General features: G+C 46.2%; 2 protein-coding genes across 6 annotated transcripts in view; one reads left to right on the top strand and one right to left on the bottom strand.

The window, feature by feature from the left end:
* Nucleotides 1–22,216, bottom strand: part of LOC126504455 (low-density lipoprotein receptor-related protein 1-like) — a 76,623-nt gene that overhangs the window by 5,317 nt on the left and 49,090 nt on the right. For 2 of the 5 annotated variants that reach the window (XR_007592601.1, XR_007592602.1), the window contains exon 33: nt 9,696–9,770. Coding sequence is in view for 1 of the 5 variants with exons in the window: in XM_050146815.1 (XP_050002772.1) it covers nt 22,182–22,211 (30 nt within the window). In the remaining 4 variants the exon portion in view is untranslated. Of the gene's footprint in view, nt 1–746; nt 875–9,695; nt 9,771–15,651; nt 22,212–22,216 lie in introns of those variants that run through there. The other 3 variants (XR_007592603.1, XR_007592604.1, XM_050146815.1) reach the window with 2 other exon arrangements.
* Cldn23 (claudin 23) lies at nt 13,088–15,513 on the top strand. Its single transcript, XM_050146817.1, has one exon. It carries the CDS (start codon nt 13,818–13,820, stop codon nt 14,703–14,705), a length of 888 nt encoding a protein of 295 aa, XP_050002774.1. The 5' UTR covers nt 13,088–13,817; the 3' UTR covers nt 14,706–15,513.

Genomic DNA, 22,216 nt, shown 5'->3' with positions numbered 1-22,216 from the left:
TCAAAGCCGGCTTCTCTAATGTTCAAGTCTAAAACAGTGGTCATCCCCAAAACAACATCACCTCTCCAACCAGCCCTCATTTCTCCTTTGTTCTCCCCCATGTTGATAAGTAAGGAGGAACCAAATCAGGAGAACATGCCATTGCCCTGATTTGAACCTACTCGGTTCTGGCCCCTAACATGGCTCAGCAATTAAGAATACTTGATGCTGTTCCAGAGGACCCGAGTTCAGTGTCCAACACCCATGTGAGCCCTTCCTGCAACTTCAGTGCACCTGACACCCTCTTCTGGTCTCCACGGGCACCCAAGCATACACACACATACACACACACGAGAGAGAGAGAGAGAGAGAGAGAGAGAGAGAGAGAGAGAGAGAGCGAGCAAAATATAAAAATCTTAAACATTTATTTAGAAACAAAAAAACCTCAAATCTCAAAATGTCCCTATTCCCAATTTGGCAATACATGGGGTTCTTTATGAACAGGTCCTAGATTTCTTAGGACAGTTCTGATGATGAAATGTACATGCACACACACATGCACGCATACACACACATGCACGCACACACACATGCACACACACACACACACATGCACGCACCCACACAAGCTTCCCTGTGTTCAGGCATTCCCTCTTCCCACACACCTTTAGAGATTTGTACAGACAAACAGATACACACTTGACGATCTCCAAGAATCTCCTGGGGTCTGATCTCTTTCGTGCTTGACCTGCTTGGTGACAGCTCACCTGCCGAGGACTTAAAGGTGCCCTCTGCTCTCTTACTTCCAGGACGAAGGCTCTGGCTAGCCAGCTTCCCCACAGTCCTTAGCACAAAGGCTCCAGCACACACGTGTCTGTTCGGAGAGTGGGCTCTGCTGCTCAGAAAATCCAAAAGCAAGAAAAGTTTAGTTTTAAAGGGACATAAGCAAGAACAACAACAGCAAAATAATAAGAGGAAAAGGGCCATCCAAGTGAGAATGATGGCTCGGGCCACAGAAGGCAAGATGGCCTTAGAGGTGCCTGTTTTAAAGGTCTGGGCCTGACATTTTTCACTGACTTTCACTTCGGGCAATGAAGAGATCGAATGTCACTGATTTCCACATTTGCTAAGAACACCTGTGCTAGGTGTCTAGAAAATCACTTGACTTCCTTAATGCTACCACAGAGCAGTCTCTGCCGTGGGGCTATTCAAAATTGAGAATAATGCTTGATACATTCACCCCACTATGTGTCTAGTAAGAAAAAAAATTGCTAGACGATGCTTTAAAAAAGATTTCTCTAGGGCTGGAGAGATGGCTCAGTGGTTAAGAACATTGCCTGCTCTTCCAAAGGTCCTGAGTTCAATTCCCGGCAACCACATGGTGGCTCACAACCATCTGTAATGAGGTCTGGTGCCCTCTTCTGGCGTGCAGACATACACACAGACAGAATATTGTATACATAATAAATAAATAAATATTTAAAAAAAAAGATTTCTCTAGTCTTTCAAAGGATAATGAACGAACACTTAACTGTGGGTCAAAGTCTACCAAATAATACTCAGACACTCTACAGGGAAGCCAAGGGGCTTGTTTCTGAGATGGGAGACAGTTCTAAAGGAGGGGGGTTCTCTCGGGCCACCTGGTGGAAAGGAAACCCATTGGTTCACTTTGGAAAGAGGACCCACCTCCAAATGTCATCTTTGGGTTCTGATTGGCCTGTTTATTAGAACCAGACAATAGTGACATGGCTTGATAGAGAGAGGAGGGCAGACGGTATGCACGGAGCTTTTAGCTGGTGGTTATACAGAAACTCTCCTTTTCACATTACCCAGCTTCTCAGAAAGGGCAGGGCGGAGAGACTGTTCTTGCAGAGGATTTGGTTCCCAGCACCCACACAGTGGGCTCACAGTTGCCTCTAACTCCAAAGCCAGAGGACGCTGGGTTTTAAAAAATGCAGACTTGAGCCAGACAGTGGTGGCGCAGGCCTTTAGTTCCAGCTCTCTCAGGAGGCAGAGGCAGGAGGATCTCCATGAGTTCAAGGCCAACCTGGTCTATAAGAGCTAGTTCCAGGACAGGCTCCAAAAAACTGCAGAGAAACCCTGTCTCAAAAAAATCAAAACAAAACAAAACAAATGCAGAATTTAGAATATTTTTGAGTGTTTTTAAACTCCTTTGTAATGCGGATATGAGGAAATATTACATGTATATGCTGCCTTAGTCTTAGTCTAGTCTGTGTTGCTATAACAACATAGCCAACGCAAGGTGCATTGCAAGAAGGGAAGGTGTGATTCGTTCTCAGCTTTAGAAGCCCAAGACCATGCAAAGAGCATCTGTTTAACATCAATGGGGGTTGGGTTTCCTGGCTACATGACAGCAAAGCAGGCTCACATTGGGAGTGTCAGTGAGAGAGAAAGAGATATTAAATAATAACACAGAAAGAAAGACACTAGGGGGAGCCAGACTCAGGATTTTTATAAGAACTCCATTCTCAGGCTGTCTAGGTTCTTGAGATATTGGTCTACAGGTATCTTATGTAAACATGCTGGCTGCAATTACGGCCATCTCAGTGATGAGTCCAACTCGTTCTCAGCTCTATCCATACCCTGGATGATCACCCCAACCCTCAACCTACTCCAGATTGTCCATGCGACTCAGAAAATGGGAACCCATACCGAGGATGCCTGCTCCTTAGGGTTCCACTCTGAAACAGCTAGGGCAGCCTCCTAGACGACAACAGGGCACGAGAAGAGAGGCTTTTTCTGCCTTCACATCCTGGCCCCACTGCTGGCTGGCCTCAGCATGACCCTCAGCCTAGGCAAGACCTGAGTCGAGCCACATGATTAAAAAGTAATAATAAAACACTGTCATTTAAGTCATGAAATGTTGATATGCATTTTAAGTAACAAGGGCTAATTAACCCAGTACGCATATGTATAAGAGAATTAATCATGTCCCATTTAACTAGTAAAGCCTATTGCTATGGAGCTGGGAAAATCTATGGCTAAAGTGCTTGCTGCATGAGTATGAGGACCTGAGTTCGATTCCCCACCTCCCATGGAAAAACCAGATGTGACTTTGTGCAGGAGGGATAGAGATAGGCGGATCTCTGGGGCTTGGTGGCCTAGTCAGGTCCCACTGAGACTCAGCTGGCTGAGACTCCCCACCGGCTGCTGGGGAAGGAACAGTCATCTTTCTTTTTGCCTGTGGCCATTGGTTGCCCACACTCCCATGGATGCCCCCACATCCATGCACGTATAAGATGCACTAACTGGACTCAGTGGGCTATAAAAATAAAAGGATGATGACATGGAATTGAAAGGGTGATATGCTGGAGGGGGAATCGGGAGGTGGATATGACCAAATGCATTGTATACAGGTATGAAATTCTCAAACAATAAAACAATCATAGGAAAAATTATTAGAACATTGATTGAGAAAAGAACCCAAGTTGGTCATCCTGAAGAATACACCATGGTTGACCTCAAGCCTCTGTGTGTACACACACATCCCACACAAATGTATATGAACATGTGTGTGAGCACACACCCTCCCCCACCACTATCAATTACATAGCGTCTGTCACCACAGGACTTTAGGTCGATCACAGTGTGTCATTTCTTACCCATGCCCTCACCAAGACTTTTACCTGCTTTTCATGTAGTTCAATATTCACTCATTTCTCTCCAGAAATTTCTGCCCCTCCTATGGACATACAGGGAGGGACTCGTGTCTCCACCAGGTGGGTTTTGTTGCCCTAGAGAACACGTCGTTTTTCACGTCTCTGTGACTAATGAGTAACACAGTCAAGACTTCTGCATCCAAGGTCATTATTTCTTCCAAGAGTTTTCCAGCTGACTAACCCTCTTCATCCAGACAGCATCCTCCCCATGGACCCAATCAGCAGGTATTCCCCAGGCCAAAAGGGCGGCGGCAGCATCTGCCAATTCATAAACACGCTCTCCTGAACAAGCCAGGCAACTTTATGAGCTGAACTATCCATGGACTGCTCTCCGAGAAAATAATGTATTCAAGAGATTTAGTGTCGAGTCCAAAGCAGAAATCACACGTGGCTAAGGTCTGATAAAGGCATAGGCCACAGGATGGCCATCCCTCTGGGTTTCCTAAAGAGAGACATTTAGATTGCAAGGTTTTCTTTCTCTTCCCTTCCTGTTTGTTTGTTTGTTTTGATTTAAGGCAGTGCTGCCCTCAAAGCCAAGAATAACTGAATTCCTAATCTTCCTGGCTCTGCTCCACAGTGCTGGGATTATAGTCGTGGTCTACCTATGACTCAGTCCTCGAGCCCAAACCCACAGCTTCCTGTAGCCCGAACAAGTGCCCCGCCAACTGAGCGACACCCCCAACCCTCATTTTCTTCAGATTTTCATCTCCGTTCTGTCAGTTGAGCATTGTATCCTCTTCACAGTGTCCTGGAGTATCCCAACTTGGAATTTTATGTCCAGGTTTCCCAATTAGACAAACTTGTTAGGACTAGAAATGTTTGTTTCTACGTTGAATGATCGAGAAAAATATTTTACATTAGCTTTGGTATTCTATATAAACGTTGGCCAGAGCCAAATCCTAAGATTGGGGTAAGCCCTTCTGCAAAACTAGCTCAATTTTGTTTATTTATTTATTTTGTTAACTCAGTTTGAAAAGTGGATACGTTTTGAACATATATTGGAACGTTCCGTTTGACTAGTGGTATGAATAACTTGGGACTAGACACAAATAGAGAGAGGGTGAAAGCTCAGTTATTGATAATGTCCCTACTTATATTGATTTGTGGCTGGACATACTGCTTTTGAAACTTACTTGTATATTGACTCTTGTTTTCTTTCCCAGACTTCCAGAACACCAGCTAGACACTGAGGCTACCTGTCACTCCAAGTCACTGGCCCCAGAGTCAATACCACCCTGTGCTCTTCAGAAATACATGACCCATCTTTAACCTATGGTTCATTCATTATAAACATTAGGTGAGTGTAAAAATTGAAATCCAGTGACATCCAAATATGAACTTGATTAGCTTTTGCTAGTGCTATAAAACACACTTTCTCTAAGTGCCTGCTCTGTCCTGTGTGTTTTATATGGGCCATCCCACTCACCCTTATAACAATCCTATGGAATCTGAGCTGCGCCATCAGACAATGGTTTATGAGAACACCCCTGGCCCAGAGGCAAAAGATTGGGGGCAGAGCGTTGCCTGAGCTCATGCTCTGCCCCAGGTCAGGTATGCTGCTGCAAGACACGCTGCAGCGCTGTGCAAGCCGCCTTTCCTCTCTGTGTCTCAGATCAGGAGAAAAAAGAAACGAGGCAGATGCATTTTTTTATGCTTGCGTGAGGGCCATCGTTGGCTTATTTCAACATTTCCAGGCTTGAGGGTGGGGGGCGGGGGTGTCCAGGGCAGTGGCAGAATGTTTCCCTAGCATACAGGGCAAGGCTCTGGGTTTGATTCTCTGGCACTAAAGGGAGGCATGGGTTGGGGAGAGGGGAGAGAGAAACAGATGAAAGAAAGAAAGAAAGAAAGAAAGAAAGAAAGAAAGAAAGAAAGAAAGAAAGAAGGAAGGAAGGAAGGAAGGAAGGAAGGAAGGAAGGAAGGAAGAAGAGAGGGAGAAAGAGAGAGAGAGAGAGAGAGAGAGAGAGAGAGAGAGAGAGAGAGAGAGAGAGAGAGAGAGAGAGAAGACAGACAGGAATGAAGACAAGGAACATTCTTATGTTCCTATTAGAGCATTTGGGATTTTCCCAGCCTAACAGGGTCAGGGACCCAAACGTACTCAGCCATCTAGGAGATATTGTGTTACTGTTGATTTAAGTGAACCGAGAGTTGATAAAAAAAAGACTTCTCTGATGGCCTCGAGCTTCACAAACAGCTGACAAGTTTTGCGAGTTCGACAGGTTCCCTTCGGAGTGGCTTCCACGAGGTGGAGGAGGCAGCAGGAGCCGGCCTGACTGGAGAATGACCCGGTTCAGAGGCTCCCACTTGTAAGCGGCTCTTGTTTTACAGCATTCATTTCACACAGCCCTGACACCTAGCCTAATGTTTGCAGCTCGCGGCTCAGCCTGTGTGGAGACAAGGCCCCCGAGGAAGTCCGCACACATGCCGGTGGTGTATGGGGCGCCCCTGTTTCTCAGGTCATGGTTGTCTCTGTAAAATTCGCCCCAATTCTGTCGAGGGGAGGTGGGACCAAGGACAACAGAAAACCAGAACGGAACTCTCCAGGACAGCCGCACACTGTCTTCTACTAAGAAATAACTCCAGTGAGCCAACATGCCCTGCCCCTTGAGGTACAACAGGGAATTACTGCCTAGGAAAAGAGGCTGTGGTGGCCTTCAAGTCTAGAGGACCTATCAGTCAAAACTTCTGATTCATTTTTATATTTTCAAAAATAACAAACCCTTGAAGGGTGGGGTAATAGTTTCTGCAAAGTGGCTTATCGCTCGCTCTATTTTTTTAAGTCTAAAATTTTCTCCTAAATCCAGTTTAATTCTCCTAGTAAAGCTTACAGTAAGCCACACATAATTGTTGTTTGTGTTTTTAGGCTCCGAATAGTTCCACACATACCCAGAGTTCACATACCATGACCCTGTAAACATAACATTAGGCCAGAGAATTGTCTTAAGTGCCTAGCAGCCAGCAAAGAGTATGCGGAGCTCCAGGAAGAAAGAGAAATAAAAATGTGTTTCTCAATCCTTCTCAGCAGAGTTGATATGATATTAGTAATAACCTACAGGAAAAGACACGGTAAACACTGAGGTCCAAAATCATGCCCGATATGAATTTTGAGTGTTACGACTGATCCGCATGCTGAATTTTTCTCTTGCTGTGTGTTCCTGTAGTGTCTCCATGCCCTGCATACAAATGAAGAACATCTAGAAATAGAGTAAACACATTTACTGCGTGTGTTTCTATGACTTGCCCGTTGTCACATCAAAACAGACCTTTGCTCTTTTCCACATCAGATTGGGTGTAGTTGTGGCCATAATGACTGGATGCAGGCAATTATGAAAGCAAAGTGTCTGTCATAAGGTTGCAAGATTGGCAGGCGTGGCCGCTGGCTCACACCTTTGAGGCAGACGCAAGAGGGTCTTTGGGACCCTGAATGTGTAAACCAGCCTGGTTTACACTGAAGCTCCAGGCCACCCAGGGTGACAATAATGAGACCCTGTCAAAGTAAAAAAAAAAAAAAAAAAAAAGTGAAAAAGGTTTTTCTTCAGTGGGGAAAAAAAAATAGAGCAACTTAATTCTTAAATCTTTGTTTTGTTTTGAGAAAGGAACTACATCAAAGTTCAAAAGAAGCAAATCACCTGTAATCCCATTCTGGCAGAATGACCCAAGCTGACATTTGGGGCATTCGCTTTTAACATTTTCTATTTCACACTCTGGTGAATCCCCTCCTAGCAAATATTCCCATAATTGCTGTTCATTTCTTTGAAAGAAAACGCTGATTTAAAGTAAAAGAACAGTCACACAATGAAGCTCCAAAAAACAGGCCTCACCCCATCTCTGGAGTAAGGGCTCCATTTTCTCTTCCTCCAGCAGAACTAAGGAGTTTTGTTTTGTTTTTTGAGACAGAGGTCTCACATTGTCGCCATGGCTGTCCTAGAACTTTCCAGCAAGAAATTTATTCCAGTTCTAACCCAAACTGGGTGCTATTTTCCCCCTTCACCATTCACTATGCTAATCTGTTTTGCATTTATGAAGAAAAGGTCATGTGACTTGTCGCCCTGAAGCTTGCTCTTTGTGGGTTTCTCCCCTCTGTGATTCCATACGTTCTTTGTCCATGTTCACCACGGCACTGAGCTTTCTTATTGTTTCCTAGATACACACAAAATACTAGTTTCTTTCCTGGTGTGTAAGCTAATTTTTCTTCTAATTTTGTTTGGAATTTCCTCTAACTGTCTGACATCAAAACTCTTTGAACTTTCATCTACTAAGCTTTATTCTCCATAGCTGTCATCTCTCCATAGACTGTGCATAGATCTTCACCTTACTGCCCTCAGAGTCTGAATGCATTTGTTTGAATATGTCATTATGTAACAGGGTTAGGCAGTTTCTTGTTGCTACAGAACATCTGTGGTACCTAACTTCTAAGGTGGAAAGGTTTAAGGATGGAAAGATGGCTTGGTGGGCAGGAGCCCAGTTTATGGAGATCTGAGCTTGGATTCTAGTTTCCAGGCAAAATTGTGTGTGGGCCACCTGCGCCTATAGCCACATCACTGTGGAGAGCAGAAACAGGAATATTATTGGGACTTTAGAGCCACCAGCCTAAGAAATCCTGTTTCAAAGGAATTGGGTGAAAGGTGGTAGAACAGAATACCTTCTTCGGATCTTTGTAGGTACACACACACATACAAACACACACAGAGTCACACATAATAACACACATACAAGAGTCACACATAATAACATACACAGTCACACATAGTCACACAGACATACAGAGTCATACAGCCACACACAGTCACCACATACACACACCACAGTCACACAGTCTCACACACATAGTCATACAATCATACATACAGCCACACACAGAGAGTCACACACTGTAACACACAAATCAATAACACATACAGTCACACACACACAGTCTTGCACACATACAGTCACACAGTCAAACATACACATAGACACACACACAGAGTCACACAGAAAAAGAGTCATGCACACATACAGATACATACACACCAAAGTCAAACATACCAAAATCATACAACAGTTACACACTCAGTTACACACATAAAATCATGCCCACATACAGAGTAACACACTCATACACACACAGATATACATACACACACCAAAGTTGCACACACAGTCTTGTCACACACCCATACAGTCAACACACAAAAGGAGAGATACTGTGGCCACAGTTTCGGGGGTTCTGATTTAGGCTGGTTCATTCCCTTGCCTTTGACCTACGGTAAGACCGCATCTTAGTGTGTGCTCATGACCTGGAGGAAACCTTATCTCATGGCCAGGAAGTTAAAACAAAAAAAACCCAAAGCTTTGGCAAACAAACACAGTGATGTGTTACTGAGCTATTTGGTGGCTACTTCTAAGTAGAAATTGTGAGGACCGGAACAAGAGGCCAGGATGGAAGGCAGAGCTAGGGCTGGCTTCTGCTAGGTCTCCCGGAGGATTAATGCAGCACCGGATTCCACTAAAATCCCACCAGCAAGGTTCTCAGGGAAGAGAAATAACTATGTATAATCAGGACAGCATGGGAGACTGCTGGTCAGCTTAAAGAGCCCATCCAGAGGAAGTAGGGAGGAGAGGGAAGTGGAAGAACCAGAGGGAAGACTTTGGAAGCAGTGTAGACAGGGCTCCTTCCTTCCCTTGGCAAATGATACCCGGGGCTTGCTCACTCCACAAGGATAAGATGTTGGAAGATGATTCAAGACATAAAATGTTCACGATGTCCCCATTCCCCATGCTCTTCTCACACACAATAAGTCTGATCCTAAGGCAGAAGCGAATTATAAAGTACATTCAAAAGCAGAAAATATCCCCCCTAGCTGGAGAACTTTCTGGGGCCTCGTAAGCTAGTGGGGGTTCACTGTTTCCATAGAGAGCCTCATTCAGTGGGTCTGAAACGCGGCTCAGGAACCTGTTTGCCCAAGCATCCCCGGTGGTCCTTGTGATCAAACTGGAAAGTTGCTGATTGCCCTGTGACAAGTCAAAATTCTATTCCAGGCTACATATATCACGTACCTCCAGGTACAAAATTCTAGACGTCACAAACCATTCTGTATCTATAGAAAGCAGGTAGGTGGCTCCTGAGGCTTGCTGGGCAAGGGAGAGAGAAGACGGCTCACTAGAGAGAAACTTAGGGTGTCATAAACATGCTTACATCTTGGTTACCCTCGTGTCCCTCCTTACCACAGTTCCTTCCCTCTGCTACACCCTTTCACTGTCACACACTGCCTCACCAGAGCAAGGGGAAAAGGAAGCTATCGTGAGCCCAAAAAGTATTTCCTCTTCAGCCAAGTCGTCATAGCAAAAACTGAAAAAGTGACAAACCTAATCTGAGTAGTTAAAATTGTGTGAACTCATCCCAGGACTTGATCTTTTCAGGAAATCATCTGCTGTCTCACCACTGAAAGATTTAAGGCGTGAATTGGGACCTTTGCAGGTTTCATGGCGTATGGGTGAGGTCCAAACTGTGGCGGGTAAGGGACAGACAAACAGATCACGTGGACAGAGAGTGAGTGAAGTTTTATCGAAAGGGGTGTATCGCAGAAAGAGAGAGAGAGAGAGAGAGAGAGAGAGAGAGAGAGAGAGAGAGAGAGAGAGAAGAGGGAGAAGGAACCTCAGATCCTTCTAACTCAAATGCATCAGGGTCAGCTACAAAGAAAAATGACGCTGGGCAGTGGTGGTGCACGCCTTTAATTCCAGCACTAAGGAGACAGAGGCAGGCAGAGTTCAAAGCCACCCTGGCCTACAAGAGCTAGTTCCTTGGAGTTGTGGGAGGAGCTCAGAAGTCCCACGGCTGAGGTAGGAAAGTAAACAAATGCTATTATTTTCCATATGATGCTGCAATTCCATTTGTGGCCATAACTCAGAAGAATTAAAAGTTGGGGCTCAAAATGACGTCAAGACATCATCTTCACAGCACAGTGCATGAGAGCTAAAAGGTTGAACTCACCCAGCATCTACTGAGAGATGAAGGGCTAAACACAACGGCACAAACACTATAGGAAACACTTCCACTTAAAGAAAAGAAGAAAATAATAACACATGTTACTGTTGGGTCCAAAGGTAACTCCATTCCCCCAAATTCTGGCTGTTACCCAAAAGCCGGCATTCCTCAGGAAATTGTGAAGTTGGTCCCTCTACCAACAGGAGCCATTTTCCTCAGCACTGGCAGAACGGATCCTATTAGCAAACAAACTGGCAAGATGGCCTCCAGGCTCCCTCAGCATCACAAATACTTCTTCCAAATGTCAGCATCCATTAAAGCATCCTAGCTCTTCTCACCTCCTCCCTGACCCTAAACTTCTCCAGCTCCTGACTTCCCTTCCTGCAGTTACTCATTCTCCTTTTAATCCTGCTGTTTCGGCTCTCTTTCTCTTCTTTTGCCCGCTCTCTCTTTTTGTCTTCCACTCTGCCTACTCTCTCTGTCTCCCCCACCCACCCCCACGCTATGCGGCTTCTCTCATGCTCAGTTCTGTTCTGCTGGCCCACGTTCAGTCTACAACTTTCTCTGCCTGCTCTGGCCTTGTCCAGATGCCTCTGTTTAGCAGACAGTTTCAGTTTGAAACCATCCCAAAGTTCTGGAGCAGGGTGGCGTCAATAGTTGAGCAATGGGAGTGTCCTTCACGCTGCAAACCTGTGCCGTTAACAAGGAGGAAACCAGTAAATTTTATGGCAGGTCCATGTGCTGATTGTTTTCCATCAGCTTGTTTCTGGTTTCCACCAACAAACCAGAGCCATCCTAGAAGAGGGAGCCTCGTTTAAAGAATTGCTTCCATCAGATTGACCTGCTGGCCTATCTGTGGGGTCATTTCTTGATTGACCCATGTGGGAGGGCCCAGCCACCCCTGGGCAAGTGATCCTGGGTTGTATAAGAAAGCAAACAGCTCAAGACTGAGTGTCAAGCCAGCACTCCACGACCTCTGCTTCAGTTCCTGCCTCCAGGTTCCAGCTTCCAGGTCCTGCCCTGATTTACCTCAACAATGGGAGGTGAAGCCATATATATGACATTCCCTTCCCAAATTGGTTTTGGTTGGTGTTTTATCGCACCAACAGAAAGCAAACTAGGGCAGCACCCTTAGTCACGATTTATTTTTTTTTTAAGTATGGGAATGGCTAAGCGACTAAGAACAAATACTGCTCTTGCATAGGGTAAGGTTTTGGTTCTTAGCACCCACTTCTAGTGGCTCACCACCACCTCAAGCTATGGTTCTGGGGATTTGGTGTCACCATCTCCCCTCTTGTGTGCACACATAAACACACCACACCGTGACATAAACGCACTTATGCATTGTTTAAAAATAATCTTTAAAATTTTAATTAAAAATATGTATGTTAAAAATAAACCCTGAAAGTAGTGCCTCACATCCCTGAGATTGTTCACTGTAGAATGTTCAAAGTTACTACAGCACTAAGTTGACTGATTTTACCAGATAGTTTTATTATAACAAATTATATAAAGAAGTATTTCTGCAGGGCGATGGTGGCACACGCCTTTAATCCCAGCACTCGGGAGGCTGAGGCAGGCGGATCTCTGTGAGTTCGAGACCAGCCTGGTCTACAGAGCTAGTTCCAGGACAGACAGGCTCCAAAGCCACAGAGAGGTCTCTGTCTCGAAAAACCAAAAAAAAAGTATTTCCATTGTAACGAATGTAAAGAATACAGAAAAAATGTAAAAGAACGTTTTAAAGTAAAAGCATGACTCGTCTAAATATAAAGAAAATACGTGCTAAATACTTGATGGTATTTAAGGAGGGAAACAGTTTAGTGTGAAGAGCAAAGGAGAAGGCAGATAGCTCACACACAGGCAAGCAAAAGCTCAGATGAATGCCAGTGTCAGCCTTAGTGGTATTCAATGAGCAAAACATGTATTGATGCCATAATGAAACCCATGATTTGTGCAATTATGTGAACATTATACAAAACTTTAAGAAAGACCTAAACAGGTGCATTGTAAACCCTAGAATCTGTCAAATTGGTTTATTAAAGGCTGTACACTAAATCGATGACTTCGGGAGTCACTAGCTAGTGCCTACCTTTGCCAATGCAGGTTTTCAAACTTTCGTTTTATCAATCAAGAAGTGCTTCTTCTAATTATATTTCTTTGATTACGAGTTTGTCTTTTTACGTGAAAAAAAACTAGTTGGCATTCTTTGGGCAATAACCAATCCTATTCCATCCCTTTGTATTTATCTGAAGGCTTAATTTCAGAATAAACAAAACCATGGATTTTCTGCAATACATTACAGGCTTGCTAAGTCCTGAACGGAGTAATCATCGAGTAACTCTCTTATTCACTTGAATTTTTGTTTTTACAAGCTCCTAAACCCAGAAATACTCTCCTTTTCTTATGAGTTGAACTTCATGCGGAGTTTGGAGTCTTTGTCAAACATACCTAGCAAGGTTTCCATAGCGCAACTGTTTGGATACTCCCTGAGCCTGGGAACTGTGGTGCACACCGGTCCTGTGCATCCTGCGAGGATGCGAGTGGCAGCACAAAACTTTCAGGGGACACGGATCACCATCTGGAAGTGGAGGAAGACTTAGTCGGCAGGGCCCGTGGGCAGTCGGGCGGCTAGGGGTCGGGGTGGGGAATAGGGTGAACAGAGCTGGACCAGGAAGAGAGGAAGGTGCACAGCCAAGCGACAGGTGAGGCTACACCAACAGCCCGCCCCCTTCGTCCGGCCCACAAGAGTGTGGGCGGCGCCACGGAACCAGGGCGGGGCGACCTTTGCTCGAGCCCTAGGCGAAGTGGCCCGGCCGGGTGGGGTGTCCGAGTTCTCAGAGTCCGAGGTCGCCTCTTGCCAGGTGGCCCTGCCGCTGCTGCCCCTCCCATCGGGTTGGGTTTGGCAGCGAGGACCGCACCTGGGTGTGCGGTTTCGGTGTGACCCGACTCGGAACCAGTTTCGATTAGGGACAGCGGCTGGGCGAGAGGGCGGAGCGTTCGGGACGAGTGAGAGGAGGGGACCTGGTGCGAGAGGCTCAGTGGGGGACGGTCCCGCGCGGGAGACAAAGAGCGTCCAGAGAGCGCACTGAGCATCGCTGCTTTCCAGCCAGGCAGCTTCGCAGACTTGGGGACCTCAGGTCCGGAGTGCTTTACGGAGCAGGCACGGGAGCTGGGGACTCGCTAAGCCACGAGGGATGCGGACTCCGGTGGTGATGATTCTGGGCATGGTGTTCACGCCCTGCGGGCTGCTGCTCAATCTCATCAGTACACTGACACCGGGCTGGCGGCTGGTGAAGGGCTTTCTGGACCAGCCAGTGGACGTGGTGCTGTACCAGGGTCTGTGGGACATATGTCGCGAACAGAGCAGTCGGGAGCGCGAGTGCGGCCAGCGCGACGAGTTGAACTACTTCCAAACCGAGCCTGTACAGGCGGCCCGGGGACTCATGGTCACGTCACTGGCCATCACCGCCGTGGGGCTGCTGCTGGCGTCGCTCGGGGTGCGCTGCTGGCAAGAAGAGCCCCACTTCGGACTAGCTGGCCTCTCGGGCATCGTACTTTTCGTCGCGGGCCTCTTCAGTCTCGTCCCAGTCTCTTGGTACAACCACTTCTTGGGGGACCGCAACGTCCTACCCGCCCCGGACAGCCCGGTCACCGTGCAAGTCAGCTATAGCTTGGTGCTGGGCTACCTAGGCAGTTGCTTGCTGCTGCTGGGTGGCTTCTCGCTGGCGCTCAGCTTTGCGCCCTGGTGCGAAGAGCGCTGTCGCCGCTGTCGCAAGGCGCCCCCCGCAGGCCCGCGCCGCAGCAGCATCAGCACCGTCTATGTGGACTGGCCGGAGCCCGCACTCACACCAGCCATCAAGTACTACAGCGAGGGCCAACATCGGCCCCCTCCTGCCGCCGAGCAACGGACCACCAGCAAACTTAAGGTCGGATTCCCGATGCCACGGCCGCCCCCCAAGTCCTACACCAATCCAATGGATGTGCTTGACGGAGAAGAGAAGACGTCCACCTCCCAAGGCGGTTCCTCCTCTCGCAGTACTCGGCCCTGCCACAATTCGCTGCCCTGCGACTCAGACCTATAGACGCAGCTCACCTACTGTCTACCTGAGCACCGCATGGGGTCTGAAGGTGACTTGAACTTGTGTGTTGTCATGATGTCTGCAACCAGAACCCTGGACACCTTTCTGTTTGGAGGGCAAATCTCCCTTTCTGAAGGCCGAACTCCTACCCAGATACTAGGCTGGGTTCACTTACTTTTAAGGAGTTTCACTTTTCTCCAGAGGGAACAGGTCTTCTCAGGCAGTGACGAGAGAGGGTGACGTTTTGTATACTGTTTAATCGCAGTAGCAGCAACAACAAAATCGCAACCAGGCAACAGGTCTTAAAAAGGTGTAACACCTTGAAAGTACAGTGTTTTAAGTTACCCATGAGTCTTCATAAACATCGCTGTTGAGGTGGTTTGGGGTTTTTGTTTGTTTGTTTTTTGTTTTGTTTGTCCCCCTTCCCTGCTTCAGTTTCCAGAGAACTCAAATGGTCAAAAACTGTAAATCTGTCTGGCTGTGTTCGAAGGATGTTCTGTAAAACCAGCAGCTTCAATGGCTTTTATGAAGTGAAGTAACTCGTTCAACTCATATTTATATGTCTTCATGCGTATGTACTATTTATCTTTTCTAACCACTTATTTCCATGTAGAAGGTGGAGCTTATTCAAGAAATTGTCTTCCAGAAGCCAGGAGAATAAAAAACTTGACACTATACTGTACTGTTTGTTCCCTAGATACCTCACCCCTGAACAGAAAAATACATTTTATACAAAACCAAACTGTTAAGTTGCATTTGGCTCAAGTCCATATGTACATATCTTATTTATAAATAAAAATTTTAAACATCAGTCTCAGTATCCCTACAAAAGCTTGTCTCCAGTGTCACTGTTGGGACTTTCAGCATTTGGGACTAGCAGGTTCCTGGCGGCTTAGGCGCCCTGTCTACAATCAGGCATTCACATCTTGGCCCTTCTCCTCCTAAGATTACTGAAAGGAGCCCAGGGGCCCACTCAAGTCCTGGATTGCTTTGTTTTCAGGCTCAGCTTGTTTTCAGTGCCAGCCAAGTCTATTGTTGATTAAGGAAAAAAAAAAAAAAAGCCCGAGAGGCACCAGTTTCGGGATGAGGGTAGAAGTCCACTCCTCCTCTTGCCTAGATACTTTATGTCCCAGGCGGGCAGCTATGTTCCATGGCTTGCTAAGCAATGGAGTTCACAGTGCCTGTAACTGAACCAAATCTGTTATTTAAAGTACAGAAGTGGGAACCAGGCATTCAGGCAGCCCTGACCACGGAAAGTGACAATCGAAGGAACTGACACTTAAGAGGACTGAGAAGGTAGGAATTTACCACCCTAGCCACTTAGAAGTGAAACCAACTTTTGCCCCCCACCCCTTGAGGACCCCTATGTTAACAAGCAGGCATATCACTTTCCAAATGCAAATTCCCAGGTGGCAGCCCCTGAAACTGCTTCAAAAGTAGATCCCAGAAGACCCCAGTACAGTGATTCTCAACCTGCAGGTAGCGGCCCCTTTGGGAATCACCTATCAGATATCCCGAATATCAGATACTTACAATTCATAACACTATGAAAATAATGAACTAATTTTATGGCGGGCATCATGTACAACATGAAGACCTGCATTACAGGGTCGCAGCATTAGGGAGACTGGGAACCACTGTGGCGGTGTATACGGTCCTGGAGGCACTCCAGGTGGCAAAGCTCCAGCTGGGACTTTGCTTCACTTAATTGCAGCTGGAGGCACCTGCTGATAGGCGCTTTAGAAGGCGGCAGCTTACTATCTGTCTGTATTAGTTAGGGTTTCTGTTGCTGTGGTGAGACACCATGACCACAGCAAGCTGGGGAGGAAAGGGGTTATTTGGCTTACACTTCCACATCATAGTCCATTGCTGGAGGGAGTCAGGACAGGAACTCAAACAGGGCAGGAACCTGGAAGCAGGAGTTGGGGCAGGAGCTGATACAGAGACTATGGAGGGTGCTGCTTACTGGCTTGATCCTCATGGCTTGTCCGGTCTACTTTCTTATAGAACCTGGGACCACCGGTCCAGGGCTGACCCCACCCACAATGGACTGGACTCTTTCCTTATCAATCACTAATAAAGATAATGCTCCACAAACAGATTTTATGAGGCATTTTCTCAGTTGGAGTTCCCGCCTTTCAGATAATTCTAGCTTATGCCAAGTTACCATATTCCCAGCCAGTATAACTTGGCTACAGAGCTAGGAAAGACAGTGTAGCCCAGGTGTATTCAGCTCCCACTTCGAAGACAGCAGTTGGAGGCTGAAGCCCAGAGGTAGCCAATAATGTGGAGGTCCTGGTTTCTTGAATTTTACCTGCTCTTGGCTCCAAGTACTGCTGGTGTATGCTAATACTGAGCAAAGTTGGTCTCTTCTGCCTTTTACTCCCTCACAGTTATTCTCCCTGATTTATAGGCAAACACCTTTTCTGTGATGATTAAGGTTGGATCACTGAAAGCTAAAACTATTTCCCCTTCCTGCATCAGCAGAAATGGATCCAAACCTCCCTTTTAATATGATTTATTTTTTGGTCAAAACACACTCAGGACAGCATGGAAAGAGATTCCCGCGTGGGCCTGGGGTCATTTCTTGTCCTAGTGGTCATTCTCTGCCGCAGAAGCACACACTGACCCTCGGCTTTAAACAAGATGTTGGAGGAGGCGATCTTTGTTGTCCTGCCGTGAGTGAGTGTGATTCCTGGCCAGGGGAGTTGACACTGACCGATCAGACGCTGCACTGAAGTTAGCTCACTCATGTAGGATGGCACAGCCACCTTGCACCAGACACCTATTATATGTCCCATCGGTCAGCACATAAACCATCACCGCTTAACTCCTACCGTCTTTCCACGCCGCTCAAGCTTGCCTAGAGGCCATAGAGGCCAGGAAAGCAGAGAAGAGATCGCTTTACACAGTATTGGCTATGCCTGTTCTCCAGCCGGCCCTTCCCTGGGACGCGAGCCTCACCAAGGACTTGGGGTGTGGTTTTGCAGAGCAGAAGCTGCTTATCTGCTTGGAGGCTGTGGGAAGGGCTGGCAGGCGGCTTCAGAAGCCACCTCTTCTTTATTGCACGGCGCAGCCACCCAGAAAGTATTTTAAACATCTGACATTTTGCAAGCACGCTTTGTGGACAGTGGAAAACAAAACGCTTTGGCTCTGGGAGACTCTATGATAGGATGAAGAGCAGTGAGTCAGGGTCACACGACGGAAAGGTCATGTCTGAGCAGAAAAGCAAAAGAAGAGAGACGGGAATATTACAGGCAGAGGGGATGACAGAGCCCGCTCCCCTAAACGTGTTTTTTTTTTTCTTCTTCTGTGGTAACTAAGACTAGGTACACCGTGACATTTGCTCTTTACTGAGCGAATCATAGTACCATTAGTAGGAAACACGCCGTGGAACAAATGCAATCAGTGTTGCAGAACGCTTTCAGAATCAAAAGCAATTTGACGCAAAGAGCTGGTGCAGAACATTTTATTCTGCTAAGGTGCAAATCGCCCCAGAAACCATCAGGCAGGTAACACACAGGAGACTCAGAGCCCCGGATTCTCTGGGTGTGATGGTGCACGCCTGCAATCCCAGAATTTGGAAAGTAGAGACAGGAGGATTAGGAACTCAAGGTCATACAATGCTACGTAGTGAGTTTCAAGTCAGCCTAGGGACATGTGCTCTGTGCATGCATGCACACACGTGCGCGTGCACATACGACACACACACACACATTCACACTAAAAGCCTTTTCCTCTCCTCATACATAACTTGCCATGTATACAGAAAGTTATATGTACCCGTGGCCACCGTTCCCAGTTCCAGGGAACAGTTATCACAAAAGACGAGCTCCTTCTCCCTGTGCGGGAAGAATGACCAGGACTCAACTATCTATCACCTCAAATTTAAAAAACAGTATTTGAGATTCTCACCCTATCTTGCCCCCATGCTCCTCTGTGAACTCACTGAGCTGCAAGCGGTAAAATGACCTCTTCCCTTGTCCTTCCATAATGAGAAGGAAGGTCATGAAAACAAAGATGGGCTTGTTCAAACCAAAGAAGCCCGGAGAAAGCTCAGCACAGGGGACAATGCTCACCAGGCGCTTGGTTCTTCAGTGGGGGATGAGGAGGGGTGTTTTCAGTGTGGGCTCATAGCTAGAATCTCAACACTTGGGAGGCTGACGTGGGAGTTCTGGGAGTCCAAGGCCAGCCTGGGCGGCATGGCAAGAGCCTGTATCACACAGTAGAACAAAGAATGAAACAAAGGGCTTGATTTAAGCATTTCCCCGACTGACAAGGAGGTGAACCAGCTGTCCCGTTTGGAAAGCAACATGACTATTAGGTGGAGGGAGGACCCGAGAGAGTAGAATGATTATTTCACAGATAGCAAGCATCTTTGCCACTTGCATGGCTAATGTCCCTGCCAACTCCTTCTGTACACCTCAATAGCCATTTATGCCATGGGGCCCCCAAATGGCTTCCTCTTATCACTGGACTGCCGGGGGCTAAGAAGTGTAGACAACTTTTGGGGCACATGAGTGGTCAGTCTCTGCTGCTGATGTGAGCTTTGCCCTTGCCAGTACCATGCCCTCATCTATAAAGCTGGAAAGACTGTTGGAGACAACAAGAGGGTCTCCTTCACCTTGGTATACAGATGCTAACAGTTAAGTGCTGGACTGGGAACACAGAAATAAAATTGGAACAAGTTAGCCTAAATGCTAGAAGTGGATCCGAGAGCCATAAAATCTATTTCAGAGTTCTCAGTCTCTCTGAATCCCTTAAGCCTCCCAGAGTTAAAATAGTAGCACCTACCCAGAATTCCCCCCTTTCCTGGTTGTTTTCTATACCAAGTTCTAAGTGCCTAATTTAACTTTTAATTGCTAGCAGGCCTCAGAGGTCAAGGGTACGGGAGGACTTTGACCCTAATCCACAGGTCAATGCACATTTCTAAAGACCTTATTTTTTTCCAGAGATAACTCATGAGATTTCACATAGGTTTATTGCTCTATCTATTCATGTAATAAGAACCTGACTCCATAACCTGCCTCCTTAATTTCCATCTTTTAAAAGAGTTTAGGAAACAGAGATTAGGAAAGGAAATGGGTTTATTTAGTTGGCCAAACTATGCTATTGTGCTGGCTAGTTTTATGTCAACTCAACACAAGCTAGGGTAATCTGAGAGCAGAGAGACTCAATTGAGAAAATGCCTCCATAAGACTGGGTTGTCTTTGACAGTTTTTCAAAGTTAGTGGTTGATGTGGGTGGGCTCACTTCAGTGTAGGTGGGGCAGCCCTGAACTGGTGGTCTTGAGTTCTATAAGAAAGCCGGCTGAGCAAGCCACGAGAAACAAGCCAGTAAGCAGCATCCTTCCAATGGCCTCTGCATCAACTCCTATCTCCAGGTTTCAGCCTGTTTTGAGTTCTTGCCTTGACTTACCTAACTGGGCTGTGATCAGGATTTGTCAACTAAACACTTGCCTTCTCAGGTTGTTTTAATTGTGGTGTTTTATCACAGCAGCCCTAGCTAAGAAGCCATAAACTAGAGGTTCTGATAGGATTACGTGTAAAGAAACTGGTAAATTAACACTTAACGGGGATATTGTCATACTAGGAGACTCTTGTAGTTTAAAATATATCATTTTAACCAGATGATAAGTTGTGAAATTGAAAACCAGTTCAGGAGGTAGGAATAGTTTGAGATTCAATACAGTCTTGAGATTCAATTCTAAAAGCATGTCCTTCTGATGAAATGGACATTCAGTATATTTTATAAATCCTCGAATAGAGAAGGCCCTAAGAGTTGTGTTAAAATAGATTCAGAATGAGAATACTTAAGCTTACATTCATAGGAAAACACAGCCAGGTCAGACATTTGGTAAGAGGAGGAGGGGCGATACACAACACATTGGTAGCTGACTGACTATGGTCCACAACTCCCCCCCCCACCCAAGACGCAAAGGAAATGGCAGGAATTTCCGTGTTCTGCGTTGGGATCCAGGACGCAGGAGAGACTGATGCACTCAGTGACAGTCACATTCAAGCCCAGAGCCTGCAGAAGCTGACTGATCTAGCCAGAACGCAAGTCCTGGGGGGCTGCAAGAAGGTCCCCAGGGAAATAGGACAGCAACTCCAGGCTACCCACAGTGATAATAATACAGATGTTTATCATCCATACCCACTTCGGAGCCTGATTTTTTCATGTCCTTTTCATACATGTGTGGACAAGGGCAGAACGGTCAGTGATGTTAGTTTTTCAGAGATAGAAAGATAAAAGCCCTTTTGTGGGCGAAGGGACACAGGGTCCTGGAAGGGGGGATGAGTTCTCACACACACCACTGAACTCACGCACAGCCTAATGACGCTCGTCCTATCATTGAGACAGAAAGACCCAGCGCAGCCTACTCAGGAAGGGAGGCTTCCCTGGCATTTGTTCTTCTGGTCAAGCTGATCTTTTCTTATCAGACTTCATACCTCATTGAAGAGCCCAGAACATTTTATTCATTGCCCACAGAAATAATAGAGCTTCCAGTTAGGCTTAGCGAGCTGCACAAACTCACTCTGTGAGACAAAATGCAAAAGTCTAGAAAAGACCCAAACTAGAAAATATTGGGTTCATTACAGTTTAGACTCATGTGACTGGATTCGGGTACCATGCTAAGCCATACACAGGCATTACACAAGACAAAGTGCTTTGTCCGAGGTTGCTCCTACCAAATTTTAGACCACACTACTGTTGTGACCCTATGTACATCACAAATTCAGTGCCTTTGATTTCATGAAGCAGTAAGAATCTAGCAAGACAAACAGATGTATTGGCAGGCCAAGTACTTGTGTGGTCCCCAGCAGGTAAGAGCTAGTTAGGATGAATCCTGGTGTAGCCAATACCCTATGGGGATGACCACAATTCCCACTGACGTCATTTTAAATATCATTAGACATAGCACGTGTCTGAGATTCTATACCTACAAAGTATATTTTTACCCATTCTGTTAATTTCTGACTGAAGTTATGATAGAGAAAACAGTTTTTACAAAGGAGTGCCAGCCTAGAGGTGAAAGTTACCTATGATGCTGATGCTGGAGAACAAACACTTGAACACTTGCCACCCTGCAGGAACTTGGCTTCTACCCGAGAGGCATGAAGATCTTTGATAAACTAGGAAACTGGTTCAGAGGATTAGCAGCCACGAAGTCAGTGTCAGAGTCAAGATTTAAATCTAGAACTTCCGACTGGCACTGGGTCAGGTGACCAGGGGTAAGGATCCCTCGTAGCTGAGTTATAGCCTAAGCTATATGTAATTCAAACTGAATTCTCAGCATATCGAAGAACCTACAGTTTTAAAAAATCCACTAGCAAAACCAGAAGACCGCCTCTAATTTCAGAAGGAATCACTTGAAGTAATCAGCATTTACCACAAAAGGTTCAGGAAGTGAAGAGAGCAGACAACGAACTGGACAGACAATATTTATTGAGAGGTGTCAGCTCTTTGTTAACGAGGTCATTCAGTTTGTAAAGAGGTTAAGGATTCCTGTG

This window comes from Alexandromys fortis, unplaced genomic scaffold (genome assembly GCF_014885135.2).
Source record: "Alexandromys fortis isolate MF-2015 unplaced genomic scaffold, M_Fortis_MF-2015_v1.1 scaffold_55, whole genome shotgun sequence".
NCBI lineage: Eukaryota > Metazoa > Chordata > Mammalia > Rodentia > Cricetidae > Alexandromys > Alexandromys fortis.
The sequence above is the reverse complement of the archived record's forward strand: the minus strand, read 5'-3'. Positions and strand labels throughout refer to the sequence as shown.

What these genes read in the sequence shown, in the direction of transcription:
- Cldn23 (XM_050146817.1), top strand. Translation starts at nt 13,818, where the DNA reads ATGCGGACTCCGGTGGTGATGATTCTGGGCATGGTGTTCACGCCCTGC.